The following is a 14,314-nucleotide window of genomic DNA, read 5'->3' on the forward strand; positions in this document are numbered from 1 at the left end:
GATGTATTTAGTCATCGACAAACTCAACAGCTGATAGTTATCCTGTGACTTTTGTATCAAGTCTCTCTTTGCAGCCTTGTGGAGCACTAACGCCCCCTGGGGGGCGGTGTGCATGTAGTGAAATTTTTGCACAGGTGAGTTCACTGTGACTCCTGCTGGTCACCTACGGTGACACTCCGACTGAGACCGGATCTCACGGCACCGACGTCGTAAGCCCACGTCTGGTTGAGTCCTGAACCAAGCCTCGACTGGTGAGGCCAGCAGGGGAAAGGATAGCGGCAAGCTATGACACGCGCATTGTCAGGGAGCTCTTTCAGCAGCTTCTCTCCAAGTGCATCCATCTGTCAACCCATCATATGAGCCTGATGTCATATCAGCCACACTGCTACTCCACAACAGAGGTGGGTAGAGTAGCCAAAATTTTTACTCAAGTAAGAGTAGCGTTACTTAAAAATAATACTACTTAAAAAGTGGTCATCCAAAAAATGTACTCAAGTACAAGTTAAAAAAGTATCCAGTGAAAAGAATACTCAAGTAATGAGTAACATTTTGAGTAACTGCTTGTTTTTGTGTGTTTTTGCTAAACAATGGTATTTTTTTCTCTCTGCTCAAACACATCTAATGATACTGTACAATAACCCATTACATGACCAAATTAAGCCAAAGAAATACAAAAAATAAATAATAATTAAAGAGAGAGAGAAAAAAAAAAAAACGGTAATGTCGAGGCCCCATCCAGCACCAAATCCTCGCACTCCAAGACGCCACCATGCCGCCGACTCCAGGCTAAGGCCCCATCCAGCCCCAAATCCTCACACTCCAAGACGCCACCACGCCGCCGACTCCAGGATAAGGCCCCATCCAGCACCAAATCCTCACACTCCAAGACGCCACCACTCCGCCGACTCAGTCAGGCTAAGGCCTCATCAAGGCCTAAATCCCCACAGTCCCGGAAGCCACCCCGCCGACGACTTAGTTTGGATGGAATAATGAGTCAACCTGATTGGGACTCCATGGGTCTAGATAGCAAGGTTAACCAGTCTCTTGATCTCCTCAAGTTCATGTCTTCGCTTCCACCCTGTACCTGCCACACCCGACAGGTGCCAGGGGAAGATGGCAACAAACCAACCAGCCTCCACTGGAATTCTCTCGGGGCAAAGCCAAAGCACTACAACTCTGGAACTACACGGTATTATCCTTCTATGGAGGAAGCCATGTTTGCGACACCAATATGATGTGCACCGGGTCCAGGCTGTGACAACATTACAAAGACTTTTCTGTCCCAGCAAAAGCCGGGGCCTTATGGAGTACAGTATGTATGCTCAACAATCCCAGTGGTGATAAACAACAAAAAAAGGGCTAGACTGGTGAGAAATAAAAAACGTTCAATAAATTCTGCCAACCTGTTAACCATAGTATGTCATTCCCAAAGCTCACCAGTGAATCCAGTCTGGCATCTCCAATTGGCTCTGCTAAATATTAGATCTTTAGCTGGCAAATCTTTCTTAATTAATGATTTTATCTGCAAACATAACCTTGACATGTTGTTCCTAACAGAAACTTGGTTAGATCAAGATAAGAGTTCGACAGTTCTGATCGAGGCAACCCCCGCAAACTTCAATTTCTTTAGTGCGCCAAGAACCCATAAGAAAGGAGGTGGGGTTGCCAGTCTGATCAGGGACAGTTTTCAATGCACGAATATTTCATGTGGTCAGTTTGATTCCTTTGAGTATATTGTCATTCAGCTAAAAAGCCCTTGCAGAGCTGCCTTGGTAACAATTTACAGACCACCGAAGTATAACACAATGTTTTTTGATGAGTTTACCAAAATACTGTCTTCTGTGTGCATGGACTTTGATTGTGTTGTTTTAGTGGGTGACTTTAACATTCATGTTGATAATCCTGAAGAAAGATGTGCTAGAGAGCTTTTAAATATTTTGGATACATTTGGTTTATCTCAGCATGTCACAGTTCCAACACATAACAGAGGGCACATACTGGACTTAATAATATCCAAAGGTCTTAACATCTCTGAGGTCACAGTGAATGATGTTGCTCTGTCTGATCACTACAGCATTATGTTTAAAATGACCACCCCTGTCCATCCTCTGAAAAGGGAAACAGAGTTTATTAGGAAGCGTTACTTAAGTGATAACACATGTGCGTTATTCACACAGGCCTATGCCTCATTATTAACCCCTACAATAGCTCCAGTGGAAGAACTTGTAAATAGTTTCAGTTCCAGTGTGATGACTGTAATGGACACTATTGCCCCGATTAAGACAAAAACTTTGTCAAGAAAGAAGAGGTCACCCTGGAGAAATGCCATACTAGCTATAAAACAAAAGCAAGTTTGTAGACGAGCAGAACGCAGATGGCGAAAAAACAAACTCCTAGTTTTTTATGATATCTACAAAGAGAGTCTTCGCAAATACAACCAGGAACTGAAAAATGCTAGACAATCATATTTTTCAGAGATCATTAGTAGAAACACCAACAATACTCGCACACTATTTTCTGTTGTTGACAAACTGACAAACCCACAAGCATCAATACCTCAGGAATTGGCATCTGAGGTGTCCTGTAATAATTTCGCAGCATTTTTTACACACAAAGTACTAATGATTAGACAGACTGTGTGCAACTCCGGATTAACAAATGTTACACTAAATGCCTCCCAACATGTCCCCCACGTCAATCTTAGACAGTTTAGCCTCTTGGACTATGCCACTTTAACAGAAATTGTGTCGAAACTAAAGCCCACAACATGCTGCCTTGACATCCTTCCTTCAAACTTTTTCAAAACTGTTTTTCATTGCATAGCCCCAGACATACTTCAGATTATAAATACTTCCCTCCAAACAGGAGAGTTTCCTCAGACTTTAAAAACTTCAGTAATAAAACCTCTCCTAAAAAAAACCTAATCTGGATGCCTCAACCATTAGTAATTACAGGCCAATATCAAATCTGACATTCCTGGGGAAAATTATCGAAAGGGTTGTGTTTGAACAGATCCAGACTTTTATGATCCAAAACAATCTTTTTGACTCATTTCAGTCTGGATTTCGGCCACAACACAGCACCGAGACCGTGCTTATCAAAGTCCTAAATGATATTCGTCAGAATACCGATGCAGGCAAATCATCTGTTCTGCTACTATTGGATCTCAGCGCCGCATTTGACACGGTTGATCACAACATACTACTCAGCAGATTGGAACAGTGGGTAGGGCTTACTGACACTATTCTTCAGTGGTTCACATCCTATTTACATGATAGGGATTTCTTTGTGTCAATCGGAAATTATCAGTCAGAACGAACCAAATTCACGTGTGGAGTCCCTCAAGGGTCAATTCTTGGACCACTCTTATTTAACATCTATATGCTTCCGTTAGCTCAGATAATGGAACAGTATGACATCTCCTATCACGCCTATGCAGATGACACACAACTGTACATTTCTGTGTCCCCACATGATTATAGTCCCTTAGTCTCCCTGAGTAAATGCATTCATCAAATCAATGAATGGATGTGCCAGAATTTTCTCCAGTTAAATGTGGAGAAAACAGAGGTGATCATTTTTGGGCCAAAAAAGGAAAGGTCAAAGATAAGCAGCCAACTTAGCACAATGTCACTTACAGCTACAAATCAAGTCAGAAACCTTGGCGTAATTATTGACTCAGACCTAAAATTTGATAGCCATCTAAAGTCCGTCACTAAATCCGCTTATTACCACCTAAAAAATATAACCAGAATTAAGGGGCTTCTGACTCAACAAGACATGGAAAAACTTATGCATGCATTCGTTTTCAGCAGATTGGACTACTGCAACGGTATATTTACAGGTCTTGATAAAAAATCAGTCAGGAAGCTGCAGCTAGTACAGAATGCTGCAGCCAGAGTCCTCACAAATACAAGGAAGCTGGACCACATTACACCGGTTTTGAAATCGCTACACTGGCTTCCAGTGAGTCAAAGGATAGACTATAAAATACTACTGCTCGTCTACAAAACACTTAATGGCCTTGGACCAAAATACATGCTTGACTTGTTAGATTCCTATGAGACATCTAGACCCCTAAGGTCGTCTGGAACGGGTCTTCTGCATGTTCCAAGAACCAGAACCAAGCAGGGTGAGGCAGCATTTAGTTATTATGCTCCTCACCTCTGGAACAAGTTACCCGAACGTCTGAAGTATGCTCAAACCGTTAGCTCCTTTAAATCAGGGCTAAAAACGCTTTTGTTTAGCACTGCATATCCATAACTGTCTATATATTTCAATCTACCTGCCTTCTATTCCTCTTGTGCATATCTCCATTGCTGATTTCAATGATTATTATTAGTAGTAGTTTTGGCTTTATTTCTATTTTTGTTTTATTTTCATTTATTTATTTTTATTCTGTGATTAAATGCGATCTTTTGTCTTGGTTTTTACGTTGTGTTGATTTAAATGTGATTTTTATGGTTTTCATGTGATGTAAAGCACTTTGAATTGCCTTGTGTTGAATTGTGGTATATAAATAAATTTGCCTTGCCTTGCCTTGCCTAATGAAGCATTATTTGCCCAAAGAGCATGAGTGCCCTGCCCTCTAGTGGAGAAAAAAGTTCTTAGTTTGAGTAGTGAATACTGTATTTCCTTCATAGTCACTATTATGAAATTAAAAGGATCATACAGTGTATCACAAAAGTGAGTACACCCCTCGCATATCTGCAGATATTTAAGTATATCTTTTCATTGGACAGCACTGACAAAATGACACTTTGACACAATGAAAAGTAGTCTGTGTGCAGCTTATGAAATAGAGTTAATTTATTTTCCCCTCACAATAACTCAAATAGCCATTAATATCTAAACCTCTGGCAACAAAAGTGATTGTCAGTCTCCCTCCAAAATGTCATGTGACTTGTTACAGGAGTGCTGTCAGCATTGCTGCAGAGATTGAAGATGTGGGGGGGGGGGTCATTCCCACCCCCATGCTTGACTGTAGGCATGACATACTTATCCTTGTACTCCTCACCTGGTCGCCGCCACACATGCCTGAGACCATCGGAACCAAACAAATTAATCTTTGTCTCAGCAGACCATAGGACATGGTGTCAGTAATCCATGTGCTTTGTTGGCATGTCTTCAGCAAACTGTTTGTGGGCTTTCTTGTGAACAATCTTCAGAAGACCAGTTTGACGTAGAGTACGGCTTATGGTCTGAGCACTAACAGGCTGACCCTCCACCTCTTCAATCTCTTCAGCAATGCTGACAGCACTCCTGTAACGAGTCACATGACATTTTGGAGGTAAAATGACCAGCTGTACTCAATTTGGACATTTAGGGATGTATGTAGTTCCCATGCGGTGTACTCACTTTTGCGGCCAGGGGTTTTAGATATTAATGGCTATATTTTGAGTTATTTTGAGGGGAAAATAAATTCACTTTATCATCTAAGCTGCACACAGACTACTTTTCATTATGTCAAAGTGTCATTTTGTTAGTGTTGTCCCATGAAAAGATATACTTAAATATATGCAGAAATGCGAGGGGTGTACAGTACAGTGATTAATCGGGAGCTTCTGGACAATTCCAGAAGGGCCGGCCGGCCAGATGGGCCGGTCCGCGTTTTGTTAAAAAAAAAAAAAAAAAAATTACACTGTTATCATTTTTTGTTTGGTATTTATTTATGACAGTGTCACTGAGTATAACTTACATTCTGTTACCGCTGTCCCTGTGGGCCGTCTTAAAAAAAAAAAAAAACAGTATTATTTTTTTTTCCAGACTCATCCTCACGTGTGCAGACGAAAAATACAGCATGCAGCTCCGCCCCCTAATTGTAGTCTGTATTGAGCCAAATTAGCTGCTATCTCGGTGCTTGGATGGATAAAAAGAGCAAGGGTGGCGCTGAAAAATAAGAATTAAAAAGAGAAAAGCACTCGTGAAAGAATCGGCAAAATGCGCGAAAATAGCTAATTTTTTTCATGCAACGACCTTGCTGCCTCAAACTACAGAGGATTACAACGAAAGTGGTAAGGCCAGATGGCGAATAAAATGCAACTTGCACCGTGTGATACGACAATATGTAATTGTGGAAACTTTGGCTTCTTGTAGCACCTCACAAGGGATATGTAGCAGCAAGCATTAGCCATAATGAACACACCACAGGTGCAGAGCTGGAAGGTAGGATTGCCATGTCGTTCAGCGAGTGAACATTAGAATTAATATAATCAATTACGTGGCGTTTTTAAAGTGGAAATGGAAAATGGATAATAGTATCATTAGAAGTTGTTACAATGTGCAATACGTATTCTTTATTTTTCATATTGTTATGTTGCTATGTTTGTTTTATCTGTAAGCACTCATTTTGTTAATATTTGATGTTGCAGAAAAGGTCTTATTTATTCATTTATTTTGGGGCTGCCAAAATTATCGCGTTAACGGGCGGTAATTAATTTTTTTAATGAATCACGTTAAGATATTTGACGCAATTAACGCACATGCCCTGCTCAGACAGATTTAAATGACAGTACAATGACATGCCCACTTGTTAATTGTGCTTTATGGAGTTTTGCCGCCCTCCGCTGGCGTTTGGGTGCGACTGATTTTATAGGCTTCAGCACCCATGAGCATTGTGTAAGTAATTATTGACATCAACAATGGCGGGCTACTAGTTTATTTTTTGATTGAAAATTTTACAAATTTTATTAAAACGAAAACATTAAGAGGGGTTTTAATATAAAATTTCTATAACTTGTACTAACATTTATCTTATAAGAACTACAAGTCTTTCTATCCATGGATCGCTTTAACAATGTTAATAATGTTAATGCCATCTTGTTGATTTATTGTTATAATAAACAAATACAGTCCTTATGTACCTTATGTTGAATGTATATATCCATCTTGTGTCTCATCTTTCCATTCCAACAATAATTTACAGAAAAATATGGCATATTTTATAGATGGTTTGAATTGCGATCAATTACGATTAATTTTTAAGCTGTAATTAACTCGATCAAAAATTTTAATCATTTGACAGGCCTAATTTATTTTTCAAATGTATCATTTAATATAGTTTTTTTTTTAAATCCATTTTTAAATTTGTTCAAAATATGTTGTGTTGCACTTGTTAAAATAAAGCCACCTTGTTAAACAACCATGACCTGCACTGAATTGGAATACACAGAATTACAGTACACGGCTTTAGAGAACACTGAACTTAACACGTGTATGCATAATGACATAATTTTAAATGAGTGGGCCGGTCTGAGGCATGAAATTCCAGGGCCGAAAATGAGTCCCACCCCGGCCCTGGGTGTACTCACGTTTGTGATACACTGTATCGCCGGATCAGTCTTGCGTGATCATAGAACGGCAAGCTTGCATCTGATTGGTGTAATGGAGTCATGTGATTATTGTTGCAACGTGTCATTGTTGAAATTAGTAGCGTTACTCTTGGCAATAGCATCACTAGCAAAAAAAAAAAAAATAATAATAATAATAAAATAAATCTAATATGTAGAATAAAGAGGAAAAATGTAACGACTCTTGTGTAGCCCGAAGTAGCAGAGTAAAGCCTGAGTTATGCTTCTTCGATAGTTCTGCGGCAAGGGAACGCGTTGCTCTGTAATTCACCGCCAAGCCACTAGAGGGGTGTGGCATTGTATTTGTACGGTTTTGGGGGACGCTTGTCGACTTCCTCTAGTTTTTTTCCGGTTAATCAATGTCAAGAGAAAAAAAAATAAACAATGCCAGAGGGAACGCTTGAATGTGGATCTTCACGAATTGTTTGCCATTTGGCAATCTTTATAATGTCTTCACGAGACATTGTAGAGGTTGTCGTTCTTGCGGACCTCTGTGATGATACTCTTGTCGGCTTGGTCCACTTTTTCGTGTAGCACAACAACGTTTGAAAATGGCGGCGATTTCGCGCTGAACCGGAAACAACAGTCTGAGCGGACCAACCACAGTCCACTTGCGCCATGTCTCCAGGCGTTGACGTGACGCAAAGTCAGAAAATTGAGGAGATGTACAGTACGTCAGGCGACGGCGAAGGGTCGTAAATCGGGTCTGTCTTGGCGGCGTAGGTCTGCCACAGAAGCGTAACTCAGCCATTAGAGTAGCGTTTTTTTCTTCAAAAATCTACTCAAGTAAAAGGAAAAAGTATAGCTTAGTAAAACTACTCTTGGAAGTACATTTTTCTCAAAAAGTTACTCATGTAAATGTAACGGAGTAAATGTAACGCGTTACTACACACGTCTGCTCCACAATGACCATAAACTTAACTCACCGCTCCTGGAGCGAGAAAAGCCGTCACATTGTCATATTGTGATAAATCAATCTATAATAAAATGAAACAAAATGTTAATACAAAAAGCCTTACACAACAAACATGCCCATCCATGTATTTACCCTCCAAAAGTCTTTCTTAACAAAGACAGCCTGGCTAGAAGGCACTGCGTTCCAGCTGGCCTTTGACCTGGCATATGTGACAAGAACGGAGTTAATCTCGAACCCTGTACACTTAAAGCCAGCAGACGAGGCAGCAAACACCTGAAACATTACAAAATCAAATTACCATAAGTCTGATAATAGTTTAAATTTATATATCCCTGGACTGCACCGCAATCAGCAAAGGTCAACAATCATTCCGTTTCACATTCACACCTTCAGAGTATTTCAAGCCTCCTATACACAAATAGCACAATTTTTGAACGTGCACATGAACCCCTATGGAATGAACATAACGTACAAGGGAATGTAGGATGTGTGCCTCTGGGACACTGCTCTTTATATATAATTATTACAGGCAATATTTCAACTGTATTATAGCAGTCTTTGATATTGAGGTCATGAGTAAAAAGATGTTAGACACTGACTATATGTAAAAGTAATGAAACACCAAACTTGAATGATGAAAGACAAAGGTGCCTAAAAGTGTTTGTTGCAACTGTGCCACGCTTTTAAGTGAGTAGGAAGTTAACGCCTTTAAATTGTAAACACAAAACGGTTTGCCTTACACATGTTACTGTTTATTCTTTTTTTTTTTTTTTTTTTTTTTTTTAACAACCCAACTTAATGAGGGTTCGGAGAAGCCAATGAAAAAGTGAAATATGTATAAAATTAATCTTTTACTGCTCACTTCTGAAGGATGATGGCATGCATGACAACAGGCTGATGCCGGACATTTTCTCAAATAATCTTTACTGTGCTAATTCTGGAGTCATTTCCTTACAGTGTGTCTGTCTGGCTTATTGTTACTGTGACCCCCTGTGCTTTCTCAACTTTGATGGGAGGCGTAGACTTCTGCTGCCAAGCCAATGCAATCAATATGCTATATGTCATTTCATTTTGGGTTGCAATTGATTGCGGACAAATTCTGCTTCGAAACAAGCCCAAGGTGATGTGCTACCACCAGAAAATAGGACAGTATGGATATGTCGCACAAAAATGCATACAACTAATTTAGGCAGAGGGTCTTACCCACCAGTCTCCCATCTCCTGATCCCAGATCTGCTAAGCGACCAGTGCGGCCCTCAAGCAGTTTCATAATGTTTAGCGTCTGCTCTTTACTGGAGGGCAAATATGGCACCTGGAGAAGAGTACACAGAAATCTATGAATTACACACACTGAATACATCATCAGGTGCACCTGCACAATCTAATGTGAACTCATATTAATGGTAAATGGAGTTAGTTTTTTTAGCGCCTTTCCACCTTTAAGGCACTCAAAGCACCTTGACACTAGTAATTTAAGTAATGATGACAAAGCATCAGGAGCAATGTGGGCTTCAGTATCTTGCTCAAGGACACTTAGACGAGGTCGCTACGGTGTAGAATCGAACCACAACCTCTGGAACGACTACTCTACCACTGATAGACGTCGCCCTATATGGCAATTACATCAAAATGTTTGGTTTAACAAAAACATGTTCTAGATTCCTTGGATAAAATTAAAATACCATAAAAATGAAAAATTGGAATCCAGGTCTTAGTAGATTGGGTCCAGCAAGTTTTGGCCTCTCCATTGACCAGTATAACTTTGCCTTCATATGCTACTTTTCTTGCATAAAATACATTTCTTTCGTAAGCACGTGGAAATAAAAATGTAGCGAAGGATAATTTCATCAAATGGCAACTCACTTAAGAACAATCACCTCCAGATCAGCATATTTTCTTTATCTGACAGTGGGGAGAAAAGTCTGCATTATGTCCAACGAAATTTCTACTGTATCTAATTTACAATTAGTAAATTCAAAGTAACAGACCACTTTCCATTTTGCTCACAAATACCTAACACTCCACATCGAAAGAAGGAGATGATTACTAATATGCAAGTCTACCTGTTGTTACATTGATTTTTAAACAAATTACTGGTAAGCAAACAGGAAAACAAAACTTTAGGAACCTTCAGATTGGATGGGATTTTGCGGAAGCCGGGCATGGTAAAGAGACTCCACACTCCGTAGAGGCCTGTTAACAGAGCACCCGTGCAAGCAGACAACACAGGATGAGGTCTGCTCAAAGGGAGAATCGTCCCATATTCCTGCATGATCACTTCGATGGAGTCTTCCATTGAATATTCTACAAATGAAAAAAAAAACACTTCCAAATGTGTAGGCAAGTTTTTGTCTGCTTCCCTTACAGCAAATTGCGAGTGTTCATAGGGTTGTATTGCTCCAAAAATTTATAAACAGTTTTTTGCTACTTCTTGAATGGTCTTGATAAATGGCATTTTGGCTAGGTGGGAGACAGCCACCATAAAACAACAAGGCTGTGATGTCATCAAGGATTATGTTGAATTAAATTTTAAGATGGGACAATAAAATGTGTTGACCTGTTACAAATAATACAATGGAAGCTATAACAGTTGTTGGTACTTGGGATGGCCCCGATCCGATCACATGATCGGAAATTGGGCCGATTGGGTCATTTTTCAAAGGATCGAGATCGGGTGAAAAGGACTGAAAAAAAAAAAAAATTCAATTCTTAAGAGCTAAAATGTAACAAAATAATCCAGAAATACAATGGCATTGCCAAAACAAACAAGAATATATATGTTTTATACTCTGCAACACTCCCAGAAAAAGCGGAAGACATACTGTAGTGTAAACACAAAAGTACTGTTTGGAACTTTTGTTGCAATTTAAATAAATAAAAAAGTTTGGGATCGGATCGGGACTCGGTATCGGGAGATTCTCAAGATCAGGTGACTCGGACGCAAAAATATGCGATCAGGACACCCCTCGTTGGTACACTAGGAGAAAAACTCCAAACTCACTGACGTTAACCTGTTCAATGACTTGAGGAGCATCCTTTAAGAGAAACCTTTTGAAAAATATCTACATTTTTTTGCTTTCTACAATTACAAGTCTTTATACAGTTCTGAAATTAAACCTGTAGCAAGCGTGTCCCTTTCTGAGCATTGGTTAAGGAGGGCAAAATATAGCATTTTAAATGACTGCAAAGAGATTGCAGTACCGAGAGGTTTTTGAGGTTGCAGAGACACAAGCCATTTAGGTTTTATTTTATTGTACAATGTTTTGGCTATTTTTAAACTAAAGCATGAGAATCATAAAATGTTACTTAAAACATTACCCGTAAGTAACATTACCTGTATAAAGAAATACAATTAACAATTCGGTCAATAAACAAGCATTTTGATTTTTTTTTTTTTTTTTTTTCAATAGTGTTATTTATTTCCTGGCTTTTTCTGTGAAGAACCCAGAGAGGGTTATTTGGTTATTATCTATTTAATTAACAGTGTTATTATTATTTATTATTATATTACTGTATTGGCCCGAATATAAGACGGTGTTTTTTTGCATTGAAATAAGACTGAAAAAGTGGGGGTCGTCTTATATTCACAGTCTAGACATTATACCCATTCACGACGCTAGATGGCGCCAGATATCATTGAAGCGATGTTCTGTCATGACAGATCTCAGCTACTCTCAAGTTTAACCAGTTTGCATTATTTTATTGCAATGTTTTTCCTTATTCAAATTTCTTTCAAGACTACAGTTAGTTAGAATTCACTTTGATTGTTAATGCAGTCATTGCAATTTTGTTGTTTTATCACAATAGATTGGTTTATTTACATTTCAAAAACCAGAAGCCATTCATTTACGAATGTGATTGCACTTTACATGTTTAAATGTTCAGATATTAAGATTTGAATGAGGCAAAATAACATGCCTTTTCTCTCAAATATATTGTATAATCATATGTTTCAGATGTACTGTAATTATTTTCTGTATAAAAATTAATTTGGTGTTCAAAAAGTCTTTTTTCAAACTTGAGTCTTGAAAAAGAGGAGGTCGTCTTATAATCAGGGCCGTCTTATATTCAGGCCAAAACGGTATATTATATTGTATAATATTATATTATGTTATTATATTATTTTTATTTTATTTACTTTTGTTCCGTGAAGAAACCAGAAAGGGTTATTTGATTGTGGCTTTCTGAAAAACAATACATTTTTACATTTAGGCACTCCTGCAATAGTCACACTTTTTCTGTTACAAACTGACCCCGGCCCCGCATCAGAGAAGGGAAAAGTTATGCGGCCCTCACAGGAAAACGTTTGGGGACCCCTGCTTTAAGGTGTATCTCGTGTCTGTTTTTAAGCAATTTGAGATTTGATGTTGGAACATTAGAACTCATCCAATAAGAGTAATGCAATGTATTTTTGATGACATATGAACAAAGAGTGAGACAACAGCTATTGAGTCACTGTCCCTGATAACAACACAAACATTCTCTTGATTGTTGGAATAGATTAGATTTAATGGATAGTTTAAGAAAACAACCGTAAATTGTTCAGATTCTAGGTACTGTAGTGACTTTGACTGATAGACTTGTGTATACAGCACGTAACGTATGTCAAGACAGGGTGTGTTTCCTTGATTAATTTGTATCTGCCCCACCGTTGCGCTTATCTTGACCCTTGGCATTTACTTTTTGCCACTAGGCAGTTCCAAAACCTAAATACAGAGGGCGCTAAAAAAGTTTTTTTTTTTTTTTTTTTTTTGAGCCACGAAACTTAGAAAAACTAAACGCTTGCACTTTCTGGTTATAACCTTTTAAAAAATTGATACTTTTTGAAGTGTGTTCTTCTTACGCACCATCATTACGCGTGTCCCTTTTCACAACCGACTGCCAAAACAGACCGCAAGCTTGGTTAAAAAGCAACAAAAAGTAAAAGTACACAGAAGCGATGATTGAATGTGCTTTTTATTCCATAATAAGTGAAGACAAAGAAGCAGGTTTGTTAGTGCAGCCTACCTTGCCTGCTGCTTGAGTACCAAATACTGCGTGCTGCGTACTACCCGCTGAGTGACTTCGCCAAAGCTGGGTGGGCGGCTCTGACCAAAGACGGCAAATAAGCAACCTCGCCCGACAAATCGTCCTATCAAAACCCTCAAGCTTGATAAGGACCCTCTTAACCACACACTTTATTTGACGTTCGGATCCACCAGAACAATGCATATTTATCTTAAGCATTAACGTAATATTCCGTTTTGTACTTCTGTTTTCTTTTAATACGACAACAACATGGACTTGTACGGGAAGGTAAGGACGACACACGCTTTAAAACACACCCATCAAGTACATGGACCGTATTTATGACATGTGAGCCATAAAAAGCTTATTTATTCTTTCTTTCTTTCACCGCGTCGCCATCGTAAATCATGCAGCTGGGTACTCAATGCACCGCTGTGCCTGCCGGGAACAGTAGTTAACGCTCTCCTTTTTGGTTGCGGCCGAACTTCCGTGTCGGAGCCAACTGAAAACTACAACTCCCGTCAAGCTCTTGTTGTAAATGACTACCGACGCATGCTCGTGCCGCGGCGGGAGGACGGGAGAGAGGGAGTGGGGAAGAGGAAAAGAGAGAAGGGTGGGGGAGGTGGTCGGAACAGCTCCCTGGTGCTGAAATTGCTTCAGCATATCCAACGAGGAACGCGAAGGGGGGGAAGAGAAAGAAGACGAAAAACAAACATTTAATAAAAGGAGGAGAATTTAACACAGAGCAAACCCGAGTCAAGGGCCGTGGAGACAGGTTTGTTTATCAGCATTATTTATAGCTTCATCAATGAATCCTTCACAATTCGTCATAAAATGACCTCGCAGACAGATTGCTAGCATTAGCCGGTACCCCCCCCCCCCCCCCCCCAATTCCTATGCCCCCTCCCCCCATTCTTATCACATCTTGCCGTTTTTATATAACACAACAATTGTGAAAATAGCTAACTCCTCTTTGGTAGCCCTCGCAAGTATGTATTTTTTTCGATTGATAGAAGGAAGTGCTAATGACTGCTATATATTT

The 14,314-nt window shown here is 39.4% G+C and overlaps 2 protein-coding genes across 11 annotated transcripts in view; one reads left to right on the top strand and one right to left on the bottom strand.

The window, feature by feature from the left end:
* si:dkey-190g11.3 (uncharacterized protein LOC567059 homolog) lies at window positions 1-13,699 on the bottom strand. 9 transcript variants are annotated; one of them, XR_009062706.1, is made up of 8 exons: window positions 13,273-13,699; window positions 10,394-10,569; window positions 9,473-9,577; window positions 8,398-8,538; window positions 8,276-8,326; window positions 7,311-8,127; window positions 5,018-5,262; window positions 214-341 (listed from the first exon to the last, which is right to left on the bottom strand). XR_009062706.1 is itself a non-coding variant. In XM_057831505.1 (6 exons), exons 2-6 carry the CDS (start codon window positions 10,559-10,561, stop codon window positions 141-143), a joined length of 666 nt encoding a protein of 221 aa, XP_057687488.1. In that variant the 5' UTR covers window positions 10,562-10,569; window positions 13,273-13,699; the 3' UTR covers window positions 1-140. The 9 variants fall into 9 exon arrangements, 2 of the variants coding, with proteins under 2 accessions (XP_057687488.1, XP_057687487.1); XR_009062711.1 differs by lacking the exon at window positions 13,273-13,699 and adding an exon at window positions 10,129-10,167 and having other exon boundaries at window positions 198-5,262; window positions 8,398-8,464; window positions 10,394-10,527; XM_057831505.1 differs by lacking the exons at window positions 5,018-5,262; window positions 7,311-8,127 and having other exon boundaries at window positions 1-341.
* rab3c (RAB3C, member RAS oncogene family) overlaps window positions 13,374-14,314 on the top strand; it is a 20,121-nt gene continuing 19,180 nt past the window's right edge. Inside the window, exon 1 of one of the 2 annotated variants that reach the window (XM_057831507.1) lies at window positions 13,374-13,560. In XM_057831507.1, the coding sequence (XP_057687490.1) occupies window positions 13,543-13,560 (18 nt within the window). In that variant the 5' untranslated portion in view covers window positions 13,374-13,542. Of the gene's footprint in view, window positions 13,561-13,880; window positions 14,048-14,314 lie in introns of those variants that run through there. The other variant, XM_057831508.1, reaches the window with a different exon arrangement.

The sequence above is a fragment of the Corythoichthys intestinalis genome, chromosome 3 (genome assembly GCF_030265065.1).
Source record: "Corythoichthys intestinalis isolate RoL2023-P3 chromosome 3, ASM3026506v1, whole genome shotgun sequence".
Lineage (NCBI taxonomy): Eukaryota > Metazoa > Chordata > Actinopteri > Syngnathiformes > Syngnathidae > Corythoichthys > Corythoichthys intestinalis.

Coding starts and splice junctions, on each gene's coding strand:
- si:dkey-190g11.3 (XM_057831504.1), bottom strand. CDS start 10,561: ATGGAAGACTCCATCGAAGTGATCATGCAGGAATATGGGACGATTCTC. Junction 8,539..9,472: donor GATCAGGAGATGGGAGACTG/GTGGGTAAGACC, acceptor GTAATGTTTCAG/GTGTTTGCTGCCTCGTCTGC. Junction 8,128..8,275: donor CTTTTCTCGCTCCAGGAGCG/GTGAGTTAAGTT, acceptor TTACTTGAGTAG/ATTTTTGAAGAAAAAAACGC.